Below are 14,935 nucleotides of genomic sequence, written 5' to 3' on the forward strand. Positions count from 1 at the left end.
GAACTGCGCATTTGAGTATTTATTTTATAAGGCAATAATTTATCGAATTTTTAGTAGTTATTGCTTTTGATCTCTCTCTATATATACACTCATGGACAAAAAAATTACCGCACCAACAAGGAATTGTCAAAATGAAACGAATTTTTACATACGTAATGACTACTTTGATAGAAATGTAGAACTTTGAACTACTAATGTAGAACTACTTTGAAGTAAATGATTAGAAAATCAAAGGAAAAAGATAATTTATTTCAGAGAAAAAGGCAAAAGAACGGAGGAGTTAATACCCCGTTGGACCCCCTCTAGCGCGAATGCACGATGCGAAACGATCGGGCATTGCGGCATACAAGTTCTGTATGATGTCTTGAGACATTTCGTTCCCTATTTGCTGTAACCTTGCCTCTAATTCGTTCAAACTCGTGGGATGCCCAACTCGCCGTCCCAAATGATCCCAGATATGCTTAATTGAAGACAAATCTGGGGATTGGGCAGGCCAAGGAAGGGTAGTAACAGTACGAAGACAGTCTTGTGACACCCTTGCCGTATGAGGCCGAGCATTGTCTTGTTGAAAAGTGGCTCCTGGGAGCCGTTACGTGAGTGGCAACACATGTGCCTGCAGGATTTCATGGACATACCGCTGGGCTGTCATGGTGTCACGGAACAATACTAGAGGTGATTGTGTATTGTAGGCAATGGCACCCCATAACATCACACCAGCTGTGGGAGCGGTGTGTCGCTGTACAGCAAAGGCAGGATTGAGGCTTTCACCAGGGGGTTTCCACACACGAACACGATTGTCATCACTGCTGAGATTGAATCTGAATTCGTCGCTAAAGACGACCTGGTTCCATTCTGCTGCAGTCCAGTTTCCTCGTGCGCGGCAAAACTCCAAACGGAGGCGTCGATGGGTGGGCGCAATTATTTCTTGGTGCACTAATTTTTTTGTCCATGAGTGTATATACATATTTGTAAACACAGCTCTCTTGTTATTTTAAATTAGTAACATGCATGTTATTTTAAAATAGTAACATATTTTGTTATTTTGAATTAGTAACACGTTACTATTAAAAGTATCTGTCAGAAAGATATTAGTGTTAGAGAGTTTTTGCCGCAGATAGCTCGAAAAAAATCTGCCACAGGGATCTAAACATTTATTATTAAATACTAATTTTTAAAAAACATAAAATTTGCTTTTTATGCATTTTTTTTTATCTTTAAAATCTGTTTTGCAGTTTAATTATAGAATATATAAATTATATTACTTTTTATTCCCTTTCCGTTGTAAATTATACAGCTTTAATGAATTTTTTCAATAAAAGAAAGCATTTTTTTTTTGTTAATTTAATTACTATTTGTGTTCACCGGGTGGAAATGTGTTGTATTTGGACCAAACTCAGCAATTTAATTTTATGTAAACACCGAAATACGTCTCCTCGGAGTTTATGCGAGCAAAACACTCAAAATGAACTTCTAAATTTAGTTACAAAATTTGCATAAGTTATTTCTTGAAAAGCTATGAAAAGAATTTAAATTTGAAGCACAACTTTTGCGAACTGTTTATCGGTGGTATATATAATGTATTCTATTAAGACAAATCTTGGTTCCTCGTATTTGCCGAAATTTCAAATTGAAATGAAGTCGTCGTAACTTTATAAACTTTTCTGTTTATTGCGTCGAAATAGTTTTATCTCTTATTTCAATTTAGGATAAGAGTAGAAACAAAATTTTCAATTGTTAAAAGTCTCTAAAAATACATAAAACTTCACTGTGTATATTCTGTTTTTTTTTTTTTTTTTTTTTTTTTTTTTTTTTTTTTTTTTTTTTTAAAGGAACAAAAAAACTTGAAGTAAATTTTCTCAAATTTTAAACCCAATAAATTAAATTTGAAGAGAAGGAAAATTAATAGTAATGTGTTTTTTTTTTTTCAAAATTGCAGTGTACTGTATTTGTAAAAAATCAAATTACCTTCATAAAGAATTGAAATTCTTATCAATCTTAATAAATTATAGTGAGTCTACCACTACAAAAATACAATTCCAATTCACTAGAATCTAAGGTATATTAACTCGATTCTATGTTCGTCGTACCTTTTGCGCAGATGAAAATTAACATTGTCGATAACTTCTCTCCTCTTATGGGTGACCCAGACGTGATATGGAAGTAACGCCCACCTTGATCTCAACACGCCTACTTCGATGGATGATACACATTAAAGAGTTGACTTGCTACTTGTGACTACGACATTGTCCTCCTCACGCTGTTGCTTCTCAGTCGCGATCACACACAACGTACAACGCATACACTCGATTACTAAAGGCAGCACAGGAACGGCCACGACCGTGAACTTAATACAGGTCTCACGATCAGCACTCAAAAAGTGCTGTGATCTTAATATAGCTCTCCCGGCTTCTCTCCGAACAGCAATGAATCAACTAGTGGTATCCGTTCATCGAATTCTATCACAGATATAATTCTGGTAGGGGAGTACCGTAGAGTATCTAGCACTTCAATAAAATGTTCTCAACAGGGGGGAACATACTGAAGATTCATACTTGAGTAGCAGTCCATAGTTCGGACATAACATTGCATGACACTAGAGGCATCTCTTTCTTACGAATTGACTTTCCTTTTAAATATCTTATTTTTTGTGTTCCAGTAATCAGGGCTAGTAAGTTTTTTTTTTGCCTTCATAATGGGATACCTGCTAATGACGTAGTGTGGTTCTCAATCTTGATTGGTTGTTGAAACGTTGCATTTGTTTATGTTAGCAACTGTTATTTCCACTCTATTTCGAGTAAGCCAAGCCTGCCAAGCATCAATTCTCTTAAATGATGCATTCTATATTTTTGCACAAAGATTTTAATTATTTCACTATATATTTCTTACTTAACCCAAAGAGCGGCATCAAGCCGTGTAGAACATAAACCAATTATGCATTTGAGTTGCCAGGTACGCGAAAAAGAAATATATCACGGTTACAATAAAATACATAAACAAATAATAAATCTAAGTTAAGTAAGAGGCGCTGAAGAGAAAGCATTATATTTCTCTAAGTTCGATGTGTGATACGACGCTATACTTAATTAAGTTCACGTTAAACCATTCTAACTTATGTGGAGAAACTTAGCTCAACTTTAACGCGTCATTTCTCTTATAAACGTATAGCTGGCTTTGACGTCAAAGATCACGTGTGTGGGTATAATTGGTCTTCTTTTTCTTGAAGTGCAAGTACCCAACTCCGTGATGATATAAAAATCAACGTAAGCGCCAAAAATAATTCAAAATTTAGATTTATATATATATTTGGAATTTATGTATGATAAGCTACATGTAGCAAAAAAAAAAAATGCTTAACAATTATTTTTATAAATCTGTTTCTGAATTTATAACATTAGCGAGGTAAAGGAATTGGTGAAAATTCTGCATTGATTCCAATTATTTTAAACACCCTATAACAGCGAGAGTTAATGTTGATAAGGGTTTTTCAAGAAGAAAGGATATACTTTTTGACAGAACAACAGGAAATTCTTAATTTTTAAAATTGTCAAAAATAATTTAATAATAAAATTTAATTCTGATGCCCTTGAAGATTGCGAAATATATATATATATATATATATATATATATATATATATATATATATATATATATATATATATATATTCCCAATTCTTCCGAACTTTCAGATGTAGGCTTTACTGCTTCAAAAAACCAGATTCGTGATGTTATAGAATGGTAAAATAGTAGGAAAATTTCTGTACAATTTTACTTAGGGTCTGAACACTTTGAGGGTTAAAGCACTATTACATTTTATTTTACTTTTTATATCCGTCGTTGAACAGTTGACCCAATTTTGGGTTTACAACTACGAATGTTCAACTCCGTAGCCTTGTCATTTCGAACCAATCCAGAAGACTAGGAAACTCTTGGATTAGTACCCGCAGAGGTATGATTTGTTATGAGAATATGGAGGACTTTGTGACTCGACAGATTTAACATGCATCAGTCACCATACACTACAAGGGGAGTTTTCGGCCGGCGAGGATCAAACCCATGATCTCACGACCTAGACATGAGCCCAGTGCAATACCAACCAGGCTCTCCCGGCCCAGGCACCATTATATGTACTGATCAGAATGTTAAAAAAATGAACACACATACTCAGCAGAGTATGGGCTTTTATTTTCTAAAACAATACTTCCAAAAGTTGTGTATAGGGGAATGTTTAACGCTTCAAGCATAATACGTGCAATAAATGAATATTTGTCGACTGAAGCAATCTCATATATTATTCTTTACACTTCTATAGCAGTATTTACATATTTATATAGCAGTATACACACATATAGCAGTAAATCGTATACACTTTTTTCATAACAAACAGTATTTATTCATAATTTACATAATATTTATATTTTATTAAAAATAAAAAATCGAACAAGAAGAAGAAATTCTTCGCGAAGTATTCAGGACTTCATTCCTATTCATCACAGTTTCTGGCATCTAAAGGGAAAGGAAGAAAAAAAGAATCTGTGAAATAATTCGGAAAAACAATTCCATTCGGAAAGGTTGGCAATTAGATATACCAACCTACAGCCAAAAGTTTTTCCCTTTCTTTTCCTTCCCCCAAAGCATCCCTTTAGGATTGGCAAAACACAATCACTGTGAAAGGCATATTTAGCTTAATGGTGGAGTTGGCCCACCACCAAAACAAAAAAAGGGGAATAAAAACAGGGAAAAATAAGAGAAGAAATTGGAATGTTGGAGGAAGATATAAAAGCGCTTCTCTTCTCTCGTTATCTTAATCGGATCATAATCCCCAATAGATTTACTCTCATCATTATATGAATGGTCTTAAAAATAAATCCCTCTTTTTTTTTCCCCTTCCCATCTCCTCTTTATTTCCGCCTCTCAAATATAGATTCCCTTTCAATGTGATGCAAGTCATTTGGCGATATTTAGCTAAATTGGCTCTATTCTGTCCCGTTATGTAACGACAAGCGTCAATTTTCGTGAATACTACTTTACTTTGAGCTCAAAAGGCACCCAAAACATTTCAAATTTCACACTCGTCAGGCAACTTGCCTTGACACCCTGTTTGTGTATATATATATATATATATATAGAAAGAGAGAGAGCGAGAGAGAGAGAGAGAAAACATGGAAAGAAAATAGTCAGGACAATGAAAAAAAAAATCCGGAAAAAAAATTAATAAATATATGGGGAAAAAGATATATATCTATTCATCAGCTCACACGATTATATCCGCAGAAAGGAGTGCTTTCTAATATCGTATCAATATAGCCAAAGCAAAATATATCAATACAATAGTGTGAGAAGCACATATTATTGTATTTCTTAATTTCCTTCGCTTTTTTTCTTTATATATATATATATATATATATATATATATATATATATATATATATATATATATATATATATATATATATATATATATATATATATATATATATATATATATATATATATATTCCGATGTACATAGTAGGACTCTTTTTAATGCCCGTCCACCAAACGTTTACTTTCTAGATTAATTGTTTTTCATTTCCTTTGTTTTGAATTGTCACCAACATTTAAGTTGAAATTAAGGTGAGACAAATCTTCAAAATGAACTTAACTAATACACTTTTCAAGCTGGGCTGAGATAGCTTGGCTATTAGAGTGTTGGGATGATGTCCAAGCGGTTGGGGATTCGATCCCTGCCATCCGAATACTCCTTGTGTAGTAAAAGGTGAGTGGTGCACCTTAAATCTGTCGGGTCATAAAGACCTAACTTTTCCCATAACAAGTCACACTTCTGCGTGTACTGAATTGGAGATTGATCGTTCTCTGATTCAGGTCAAAATTGCGATCTCTGAATGAATAGATGCATGAATGACTAGATGTATGAATGGGTCAGCCCTGTAAACAGGTTTTGAGGCGTGTGTGGCTGAAGTCGTATTCATGGCCATCGATGACCCCACTTTAAAAACCAAGAAACGCACCATTTGCCTTAAATTCCCTTGATTTCACCAGGCAAACTTTCTGATCTTGGTAAGTGGCATTAGAAACAACAACAATTTTTTAAACTTAAATGTCATTTTTAACTCAAAAGTTCATATGTATTCATATATTGCAAGGAGGATATTTAGTTAAGAGTGAATTATTTTCTTTTCATTTGTTAAATATAAAATTTAAAAGAAACTTAGAAGAACAGGGTTGACAGGTATAAACCATGCTTTATACCAAATGTTTTTCTAAAACTCATGCTTGGCTTTTTTAAACAGAAAAAAATGATTTTAAAAACCTAACTTTCTATTATTTATATAAATAATTTAAGATTATATATAACTATATGAAAACCAATAAATTTCTTTAGTTATGAGTCCCACACTCATTTTAATTTCCATATTATTCCAGTAATTCAATTTCCATTTTCTTGATTTAGGTAACTTATCTGCGTTTGTGTTACTTTATATAAACTTAATTGATATGTTAATTTTTTAATGTTTACGCATTATTTCTCGTCTGCAAAAATATATTTATAAAATAAATTGAGTACCTTTAAAAATAGATCATAATTCTCTAAAAGTTCTTAAAATAATGCAGACTATATTGACAGTTTTTAAAATTAATAAATATAAACAGTTATGGGCAGATCAAACGTTTCTCTAATCATTTTAAACAATGCATTATACTTACTACAAACAAAGGCATAAATGAGAATGATTTCTGAATTTTGTATTTTATTTTTCAGTAAGTATTTTGAATTTTTTTTACTGTTACCAGTGTGAGCAAATTTTTATTTTATGTATGCGGTATAATATTATTAATGAGTCTAATATTTTCCAAATATAATGCCAATATTTAAAGAGCGTGATTGAAAAATATTGAAAAATATTTAAAATTCATATAAAATATATTAACAATGTATCTTATTTTGCATAAAGCTGCATTATTTATAAGCATTGTTATGCTTAAAGCTTCAGTGTCATAAAATAAATCTCAAAAAACTTATTTTTATTAAACCATACCTATTACTTCTCTCCTTTATATGTATGTATGACGGCTATTTTACATTTTTGTTTCTTCACATAATTTCGTTCTTTTCAAACAATTTTTCACCTTTCATTTTTTGAAAAGGCCAGATCATTTTATGAAGTAAATTTATATAAATGTAATAAATTGAATACAGATAATTGTTGTTTCTAATGCCACTTGCCAATATCAGAAAACTTGCTTGGTGAAACCAAGCGAATTTAAGGCAGAGGGTGATTTTCTTGTTTTTCAGTGGAGCAATCTATGACCAAGAATACTATTTCAGCCACACACTCGTCACAGCCTGTTTATAGGACGAATCTAATTCATAAATCCATTTATTCATCCAAAGATCTTAATTTTGACCTGAACCAGGGAACGATCAGTCTCCAATTTTGTTCCCCCAGAGGTATAATTTGTCATAAGATCATGGAGGACTTTGTGATCCAACAGATTTAACGTGCACCAGTCACCATTACACGGGGAGTCTTCGGCCTTCGGGGATCGATCTCGTGACCTCTTGGACATAGGCCCAAAGCACTACCAACCAGGCAATTTCGGCCTGTTTACTGCTAATGAATGACATCAAATAATGCTGAAGTAAGAAATTTTCATAAATACTGGCAAACAATTGGGAACTCATTCTTTTAAATGCATTATAAATACAACATTTTGACTTCAAATTTTTATTTGTATTTTAAGTTGAGATGTAAAGCACTAAATAAGCATATTCAAAATCTTCAATTATTCATATTTATCGTGTTAGCATGTTTATGGAAGAAGTAAATGGTATTCTTAAATTGCTAATTGATTAAATAAAAAAATAGTAAAAAATTTCTCATAATACTTTATATGAGCTTAAATATTTTTAATTTAATCCATAAAATAGTATTTTACTCTTTGTTTTTGATAGACCAAAAAAATCGTTTTTTTTCCCTCCAGTTTTTAGAATTTTTTTTTTTTTTTTTTGAAAAAATGCCCATCTCTGATTAAGAAATATGACTACTTTCATGTTCAAAATGCTTACTATAATTGAAAAAAAATTTAATCTTGTTTTGAAAATAAAAAATACTCTTCAATTTTTTGAATTAAAATTAATTAATATTTTTCTCACTTTTTTAATTAAATATAGAATAAAAAAATCGAAATATTTATTTTTTACAAAACAATTATTTGGTGGCAAACATTAAAAATAATTAGTAAATTTTTTTTAAATATTTCACGTTTTTTAAATCGAAAGAAAAATTAAAATTTTCTTGGCTTAAATACATATTAAATTTCTTTTCTTTTTTAAATTTCTTTACATAAAAAAATAAAACATTTTTAATTTAAAGTAAAAAATTTAAGTTATAATGTGCTTGTTTTACAGTTTAATGTGCTTGTTGAGCAACGCGTCCTTAATGAAAGAGTTTTTTTTATTTATTTTAATACTAAGCAAACTAAAATTTGGGGCGTAATATTATACTCCAACCAACCCAGATTTTGATCATGCTCTTTAAATTAAGCTTGGTATCATATGAACAGGAATTTAATATATTCTTACGTTTTTTGCTTTATTTTGTTAGTGGAACGTTTATTCGTGTTAACAACAAGAAAAAAACATTTTTGCTTTATAAGAAACAATATTCCTATGTTTCCCCTACATAATTTGCGTTTTTGATTCCAGTACATTGCAATACATACAAAAAAAAATTATGAGAACATAAAGTAGAAACAAATTAGGTATTAAATTCTTGAAGCCTATATTTTGTGGCAAAAAATATTTGAAAAAGTTTACAGAAAAACTTTTTTTATTATTAACAGTTTTTAAAATTTCTTGTAGATATTTACAGCATTTTTTTTTTCAAAACATTATTAAAACAAAATGTTTTTACCAAAATTTTATAGTCAAACCAGAGTAGTGCACTTAACCCAGAAAATTATGACTTTTCGAGCTATTTTACAAAACTTTTATTAACAGGAATTGTTTTCATTTTTTAAATTTCTTCACTGAAACTACTCATTGCTATACTAAACTGTTCTTTCTTTTATTAGACCAGATAAAGACTTTATCCTGAAAATTATTTATGACTTTTCGATCTATTTTACTGAACTGCTGTTGACATGAATTGTTTTTATTTTTTAAATTTCTTCACTGGGGAAATTATTCATTGCTACAGTAATACTATTTTTCTATATTCAATAGAAATACTATTTTATAGTAATACTATTTTTATTTACTGGGTAAACTATTCATTTTGATAGTAATACTATTCTTTCTTTCATTAGACAAAATAAAGGCTTTATCCTGAAAATATTTGACTTTTCAGTCTATTTTACAGAACTTTTATTGACATGAATTGTTTTTATTTTTTAAATTTCTTCACTGAAACTATTCATTTCTACAGTAATACTTTTTTTTCTATATTCTATAGTAATACTATTCTACAGTAATACTACTTTTTTTTTACTGGGGAAACTATTCATTTTGATAGTAATACTATTCTTTCTTTTATTAGACAAAATAAAGGCTTTATCCTAAAAATATTTGACTTTTCAGTCTATTTTACAGAACTTTTATTGACATGAATTGTTTTTATTTTTTAAATTTCTTCACTGAAACTATTCATTGCTATAGTAATACTATTTTTTCTATATTCTACAGTAATACTATTCTACAGTAATACTATTTTTATTTACTGGGGAAACTATTCATTTTGATAGTAATACTATTCCTTCTTTTATTAGACAAAATAAAGGCTTTATCCTGAAAATATTTGACTTTTCAGTCTATTTTACAGAACTTTTATTGACATTAATTGTTTTTATTTTTTAAATTTCTTCACTGAAACTATTCATTGCTATAGTAATACTATTTTTTCTATATTCTATAGTAATACTATTCTACAGTATTACTATTTTTATTTACTGGGGAGACTATTCATTTTGATAGTAATACTATTCTTTCTTTTATTAGACAAAATAAAGGCTTTATCCTGAAAATTATTTGACTTTTCAATCTATTTTACAGAACTTTTATTAACAGGAATTGTTTTTATTTTTTAAATTTCTTCACTGAAACTATTCATTGCTATAGTAATACTATTTTTTCTATATTCTATAGTAATACTATTCTACAGTAATACTATTTTTATTTACTGGGGAAACTATTCATTTTGATAGTAATACTATTCTTTCTTTTATTAGACAAAATAAAGGCTTTATCCTGAGAATTATTCGACTTTTCAATCTATTTTACAGAACTTTTATTAACAGGAATTGTTTTTATTTTTTAAAATTTCTGCACTAAAACTATTCATTGCGATAGTAATACTATTCTTTCTTTTACTAGACATCATACATTTTGAAATATATTTACTCACTGCTTCCACCAAAAAAAAATTAAATTAAAGCGAAAGTGTAGAAAGATAAAAAAAAAGTGCTTTGAAACATCTTAGTTCATTTTTAATAAAGTTTAAAAAAATATAATTATATGCAAATTTTGAAACAAAAACGACATTTTCATACAATAGTTTCCTCCTCTTTGTTTGCTTAAAACTCTTCTAATCTCTCTTTGTTACATTCTAGTTTTTTTAATAATTTTAATTTAAACTAAAAACACTAATTAAACTGAAGTGGTTTTAAACTCTTTCAGCAAAACTTAATTCTAAATAATTATTTTGTAAGTTGCTTGAAATGGGACAAGTATAATAAGTGGTGAAATATTTAATGAAACTTTAAAGTGTAATTAAATTAATTGAAGCAGCCGTTTTCAGTAACAAACAAAATAAAGATTTTATTTTTTCTTCATGCATTAAAATAAACCCTTATTTATTTACTTTTATTTTGAAATGCGCATACTTATTATTAGTTTTTGCACGAAATAAAAAAAATATCACTTTAAATAACTTTCGTTTTAATGACCGGTTTTTCACGAAATAAATGTTGAATATAATGCTAGTAATAAATAAATAAATTTCTATGGCAAATTCGGGTTTTTTTATTTTCAAAATATAGTCTCAAACTGGAAAATATTGTTCTGATAGTTAAAACAGAAAATTGGGCGAAAGTTTGGGACCCTTAATGATAGTTATTTCACCGGATCTCGGTAGTTTTTTTTTAAAGAAAATATAAACATTTTTGCACAAAATTATTAAATAAAATCATCCAAAAATAATTTAAATTGTTTCAATCATTCAATATTTTATTCAATAAAGGGTCGAAAAAGGTCATTAGGTATTAATTATAGGGTATACCGATTTTTATATTGTTTTAAACTATACGATTTTAAAGGATGAAATACAAAATTTGTACGAATTTGATCATACAGTTCTGGAGAAATAAAATTTTAAGACATCGTCTTTTTTTTTTTTTTTAAAGTTTTATGACTTACACAATATAACTTATTTCGCCCAAGTTTTGAAAGATTTAAACTAGCATAGTTTAAAATGTAAAAATTTCTATACCTTACTACAGTGAAATCTTCAGGAGAGACCTTCTCTTTTTACGACAACTTTTGGGAGACACGGAATTTTTTGAATAAACTTTATATTGAAGAAAACCCTTAGGAGAGACCATTAAAACCTCTCCCAGCGAAAGAGTAAACGATAAAGGTAACAAAACAAGAAATTTAAGAAAACAAATAAGTAGATTAAAATATAATCAAAATATTTATGTGAGGTTCCTATTTAGAGAGCTCTTTCTGACGATACAACCTCTTGTTGCAATCAGAGAGCACTGAAGACGATGCATTACTTTTAGAAAACAAACATCTCAAACAAGCAAACCTCTTCTTATCTTTCATAGCTAACTAAATTTTATGATATATAATTAAATACAAACTTAAATATAAAATATATTTGTTCATTTATTTAAAATTTATCATTCATAATTGGTATATTTGTTTTTACACATAATTATATCAGTTGGGATAATTTTTATAGATGCTAAATTTTATACATCGATCTGTCTTTTCTAGAGGCCTACAGAAGTGGCGTTTCCGCACCGAGAAACTGACACTGAATAAAATTCAATTTATTTGGGAAAAGTCATGCACCTTCGATATCAATTTTGAAATCAATGGAGGTAACCTCTGAAAACGACCCATCTCGATCAACGGCTATTTTACTGTGGTCGGTCCCGAGAGGTTTTACTGTGTTTATTTTCAAAGTAGTCTATTCATAGAAATTTTGATTTCGTATTCAATAATTCGACAAAAGCTATTTATGATGATATCTTTTTATTTTGCGCACTATAGGGGAGAGTGGGGTCAATTGTAACAGGGTACGATTGTAACAGAGCAAAAATTTCGAGTGTCGGGTTCTAGATTTGATTCCTAGGTGGCGCACAAGGTGTATTTAATAAATCTACATGTGCACATGTACACACCTGCTGGCAACCATTTTTATGTACTTTTGAAAGAGTTACATCACAAAAGCTATTTTCACGCTACGTAAGTGCTTTTTTTGGTATTAGAATATTATATTGTAAGAAAGTAATTTTATTTAAACAAATAAAAATTATTAACCGAATATGTAAGTGAACACCTTAATTAACATTTCAATAAAAAAAATTAGTTTTGTTAATTAACTAGCATTGTTTTTAACAAATGAAGCTGAAATGGCGTCATGGGGACGTTTGTAACAATAAGTAAAGGGGCGATTGTAACAGCTGAAAATAAATAATCTTATGTTTACAAACCATTACTTAACTCTTTAAGAACCACCAATAGTTTCCTATATCATTCATATTATGTTGCATGTGCATTATTTTATTTGTTCCCTTTCAAAGCATAAATTAAAATTTTTAACCCCTTAAAGTTAAAAGTTTAACCCTTTAGGTCTCTACTCATTCTTATTTTTCCTCCTAAAATATCACTACTATTTTGATCAATAAAAAAATATATCACAACTATGATAATATGTATAATTGACTATGTTTTAGTTGAATTTATGAACTGTTACAATTGACCCCGTAAGTGGGGACAATTGTAACAAGTGCACGACTGTCAAAAATTGTTAATAACTAATATAATAACATTTAAAATAAGGTATATATTTATTTTCTAGTAGAGGATAGTCTACTTTATTCGTCTGTCAATTAATACTAATAATATATTGGATTTTTTGCTAGTTAAAAATAGTTAAGTAAAAAATGTTACAATTGACCCCACTCTCCCCTACATGTTGATGATACAGCTGTTAAAATACTGAGCTGCCATTGTCAACCGAGATACTATATATGCTATTTACTGTATATACTTACAATATCGTGGTGGTTCAGGGGATAGAGCACTCGCTTTCCAATGAGGTTAACCGGGTTCAAATCCCAGCAACGGCAGGTCGATAAGAATTGTGCCCCCCGGCTCTTACCGACCACAGCGCTGACGTAAAACCTCAGTGGTAGACGGATCATGAGTTAGAGTCCTCTTGCTTGCCGTGTTTTCCCTCTCCGTGTAAGGCAAATGCGAGTAAGTTCCATCTAAAAGTCCTTCACAAAAGCAAACTTGCTCTCAATACTTAATCCAAGAGTTCTCTTGTCTTTTGGATTGGGTTCAAAATGAGAAGGTTACGGAGTTGAACATTAGTAGCCGTAAACCCGAAATTGGGTCGACTGTCCTACGACGGTTATAAAATAAAATACTTGCCTGACAATTCAATAGTTTTTAAATAAATTTGATGTCTAACTTCTATTTATATAAAAAAATATGATTAAATACGTTCGAATCAGACTTAAGAGTGACTATTTTTCTTTTCTTTTCGGTAGAGTTTTTTTTTTACTTTTCTGATTGACTTGTTAAAAATGTGTTTTGATATAAAATACGATTGAGCTATTATTTATCTCATTCCTTTTTTTTTCCAGACTGAATTGGCTCCTGTGTGGGGATGATGTTCTGTCATTCCATTTAGTGAATGTGGGCCTTCATTGTACCGTTGTTGTCCTCCTTATGTATTTCTGTAAGGAGGTGATGGCCTGGAAAAGAGATGCATCCATCATTTCCGCACTCATCTTCGCTTCTCACCCCGTCCACACAGAAGCAGTGAGTACATCACTTATATTTAATAATTAATTGAAGTAAATTATTTATAGTTTTCGAAATCATAATTTAAATTATAATTAAGAATAATAATAAAATAATAATAGCGTAAAATATTTAAAAATAATAAATTATTACTAAAAGTAATTTTTTGCATTGAATGAATGATCATTCGATAAACGAATTTTATATTGTGTGCTAATATTTTTCGAATCGTTTTAAAAGTTCTCGAGATACGGCGAAATACACAAAAAATAAAATCAACATTAAACTTGTAGCGTATCTACCACTACAAAATTACAACTACAATTCACTAGTATATAAGACATGTTAACTCGACTCTATGTCGGGGTACCTTTTCATAGATGACGGTTGACATGGTCTATAACTACTAGCCCCACATTGGTGACCTTCGGACGTGATGTGAACACGCCTACCTTGGCAAAAACGCCCACTTCGATATGAACACGCCTACCTAGACAGTAACGCCTACTTCGATGGATGATCCACATTGAACAGTTGACTTGCTACTTGTGACTGCATCATTATCCACCTCCTCACGCAGTTGCTACTCAGTCTCATCTCGATCACACACAACGTTGGCTTGCATACACTCGACTGCTAACGGCAACACAGGAGCGACTGCAACCGTGAAGTTAATACACCTCTCACATTCAGCACTCAAAAAAAAATACGGTGATCTTAATACAGCTCTCCCGGCTTAGCACAAAAACAGCAATGAATCAACTAGTGGCATCCATTCATCGAATTCTATCATAGCTATAATTCTGGTGGGGGAGTACTGTAGCGTATCTACCACTACAAAATTACAACTACAATTCACTAGTATATAAGACATGTTAACTCGACTCTATGTTG

General features: G+C 30.3%; 1 protein-coding gene across 1 annotated transcript in view; it reads left to right on the plus strand.

Annotated features, from left to right (window-relative positions):
- Positions 1-14,935, plus strand: part of LOC107445955 (protein O-mannosyl-transferase TMTC1) — a 380,735-nt gene that overhangs the window by 198,014 nt on the left and 167,786 nt on the right. Inside the window, exon 2 of the mRNA XM_071187075.2 lies at positions 13,882-14,059. Coding sequence (XP_071043176.2) covers positions 13,882-14,059 — 178 coding nt within the window. The remainder of the gene's footprint in view (positions 1-13,881; positions 14,060-14,935) is intronic.

This window comes from Parasteatoda tepidariorum, chromosome 9, assembly GCF_982258835.1.
Source record: "Parasteatoda tepidariorum strain Cologne lab strain chromosome 9, Ptep-v5.0, whole genome shotgun sequence".
Taxonomy (NCBI): Eukaryota; Metazoa; Arthropoda; class Arachnida; order Araneae; family Theridiidae; genus Parasteatoda; species Parasteatoda tepidariorum.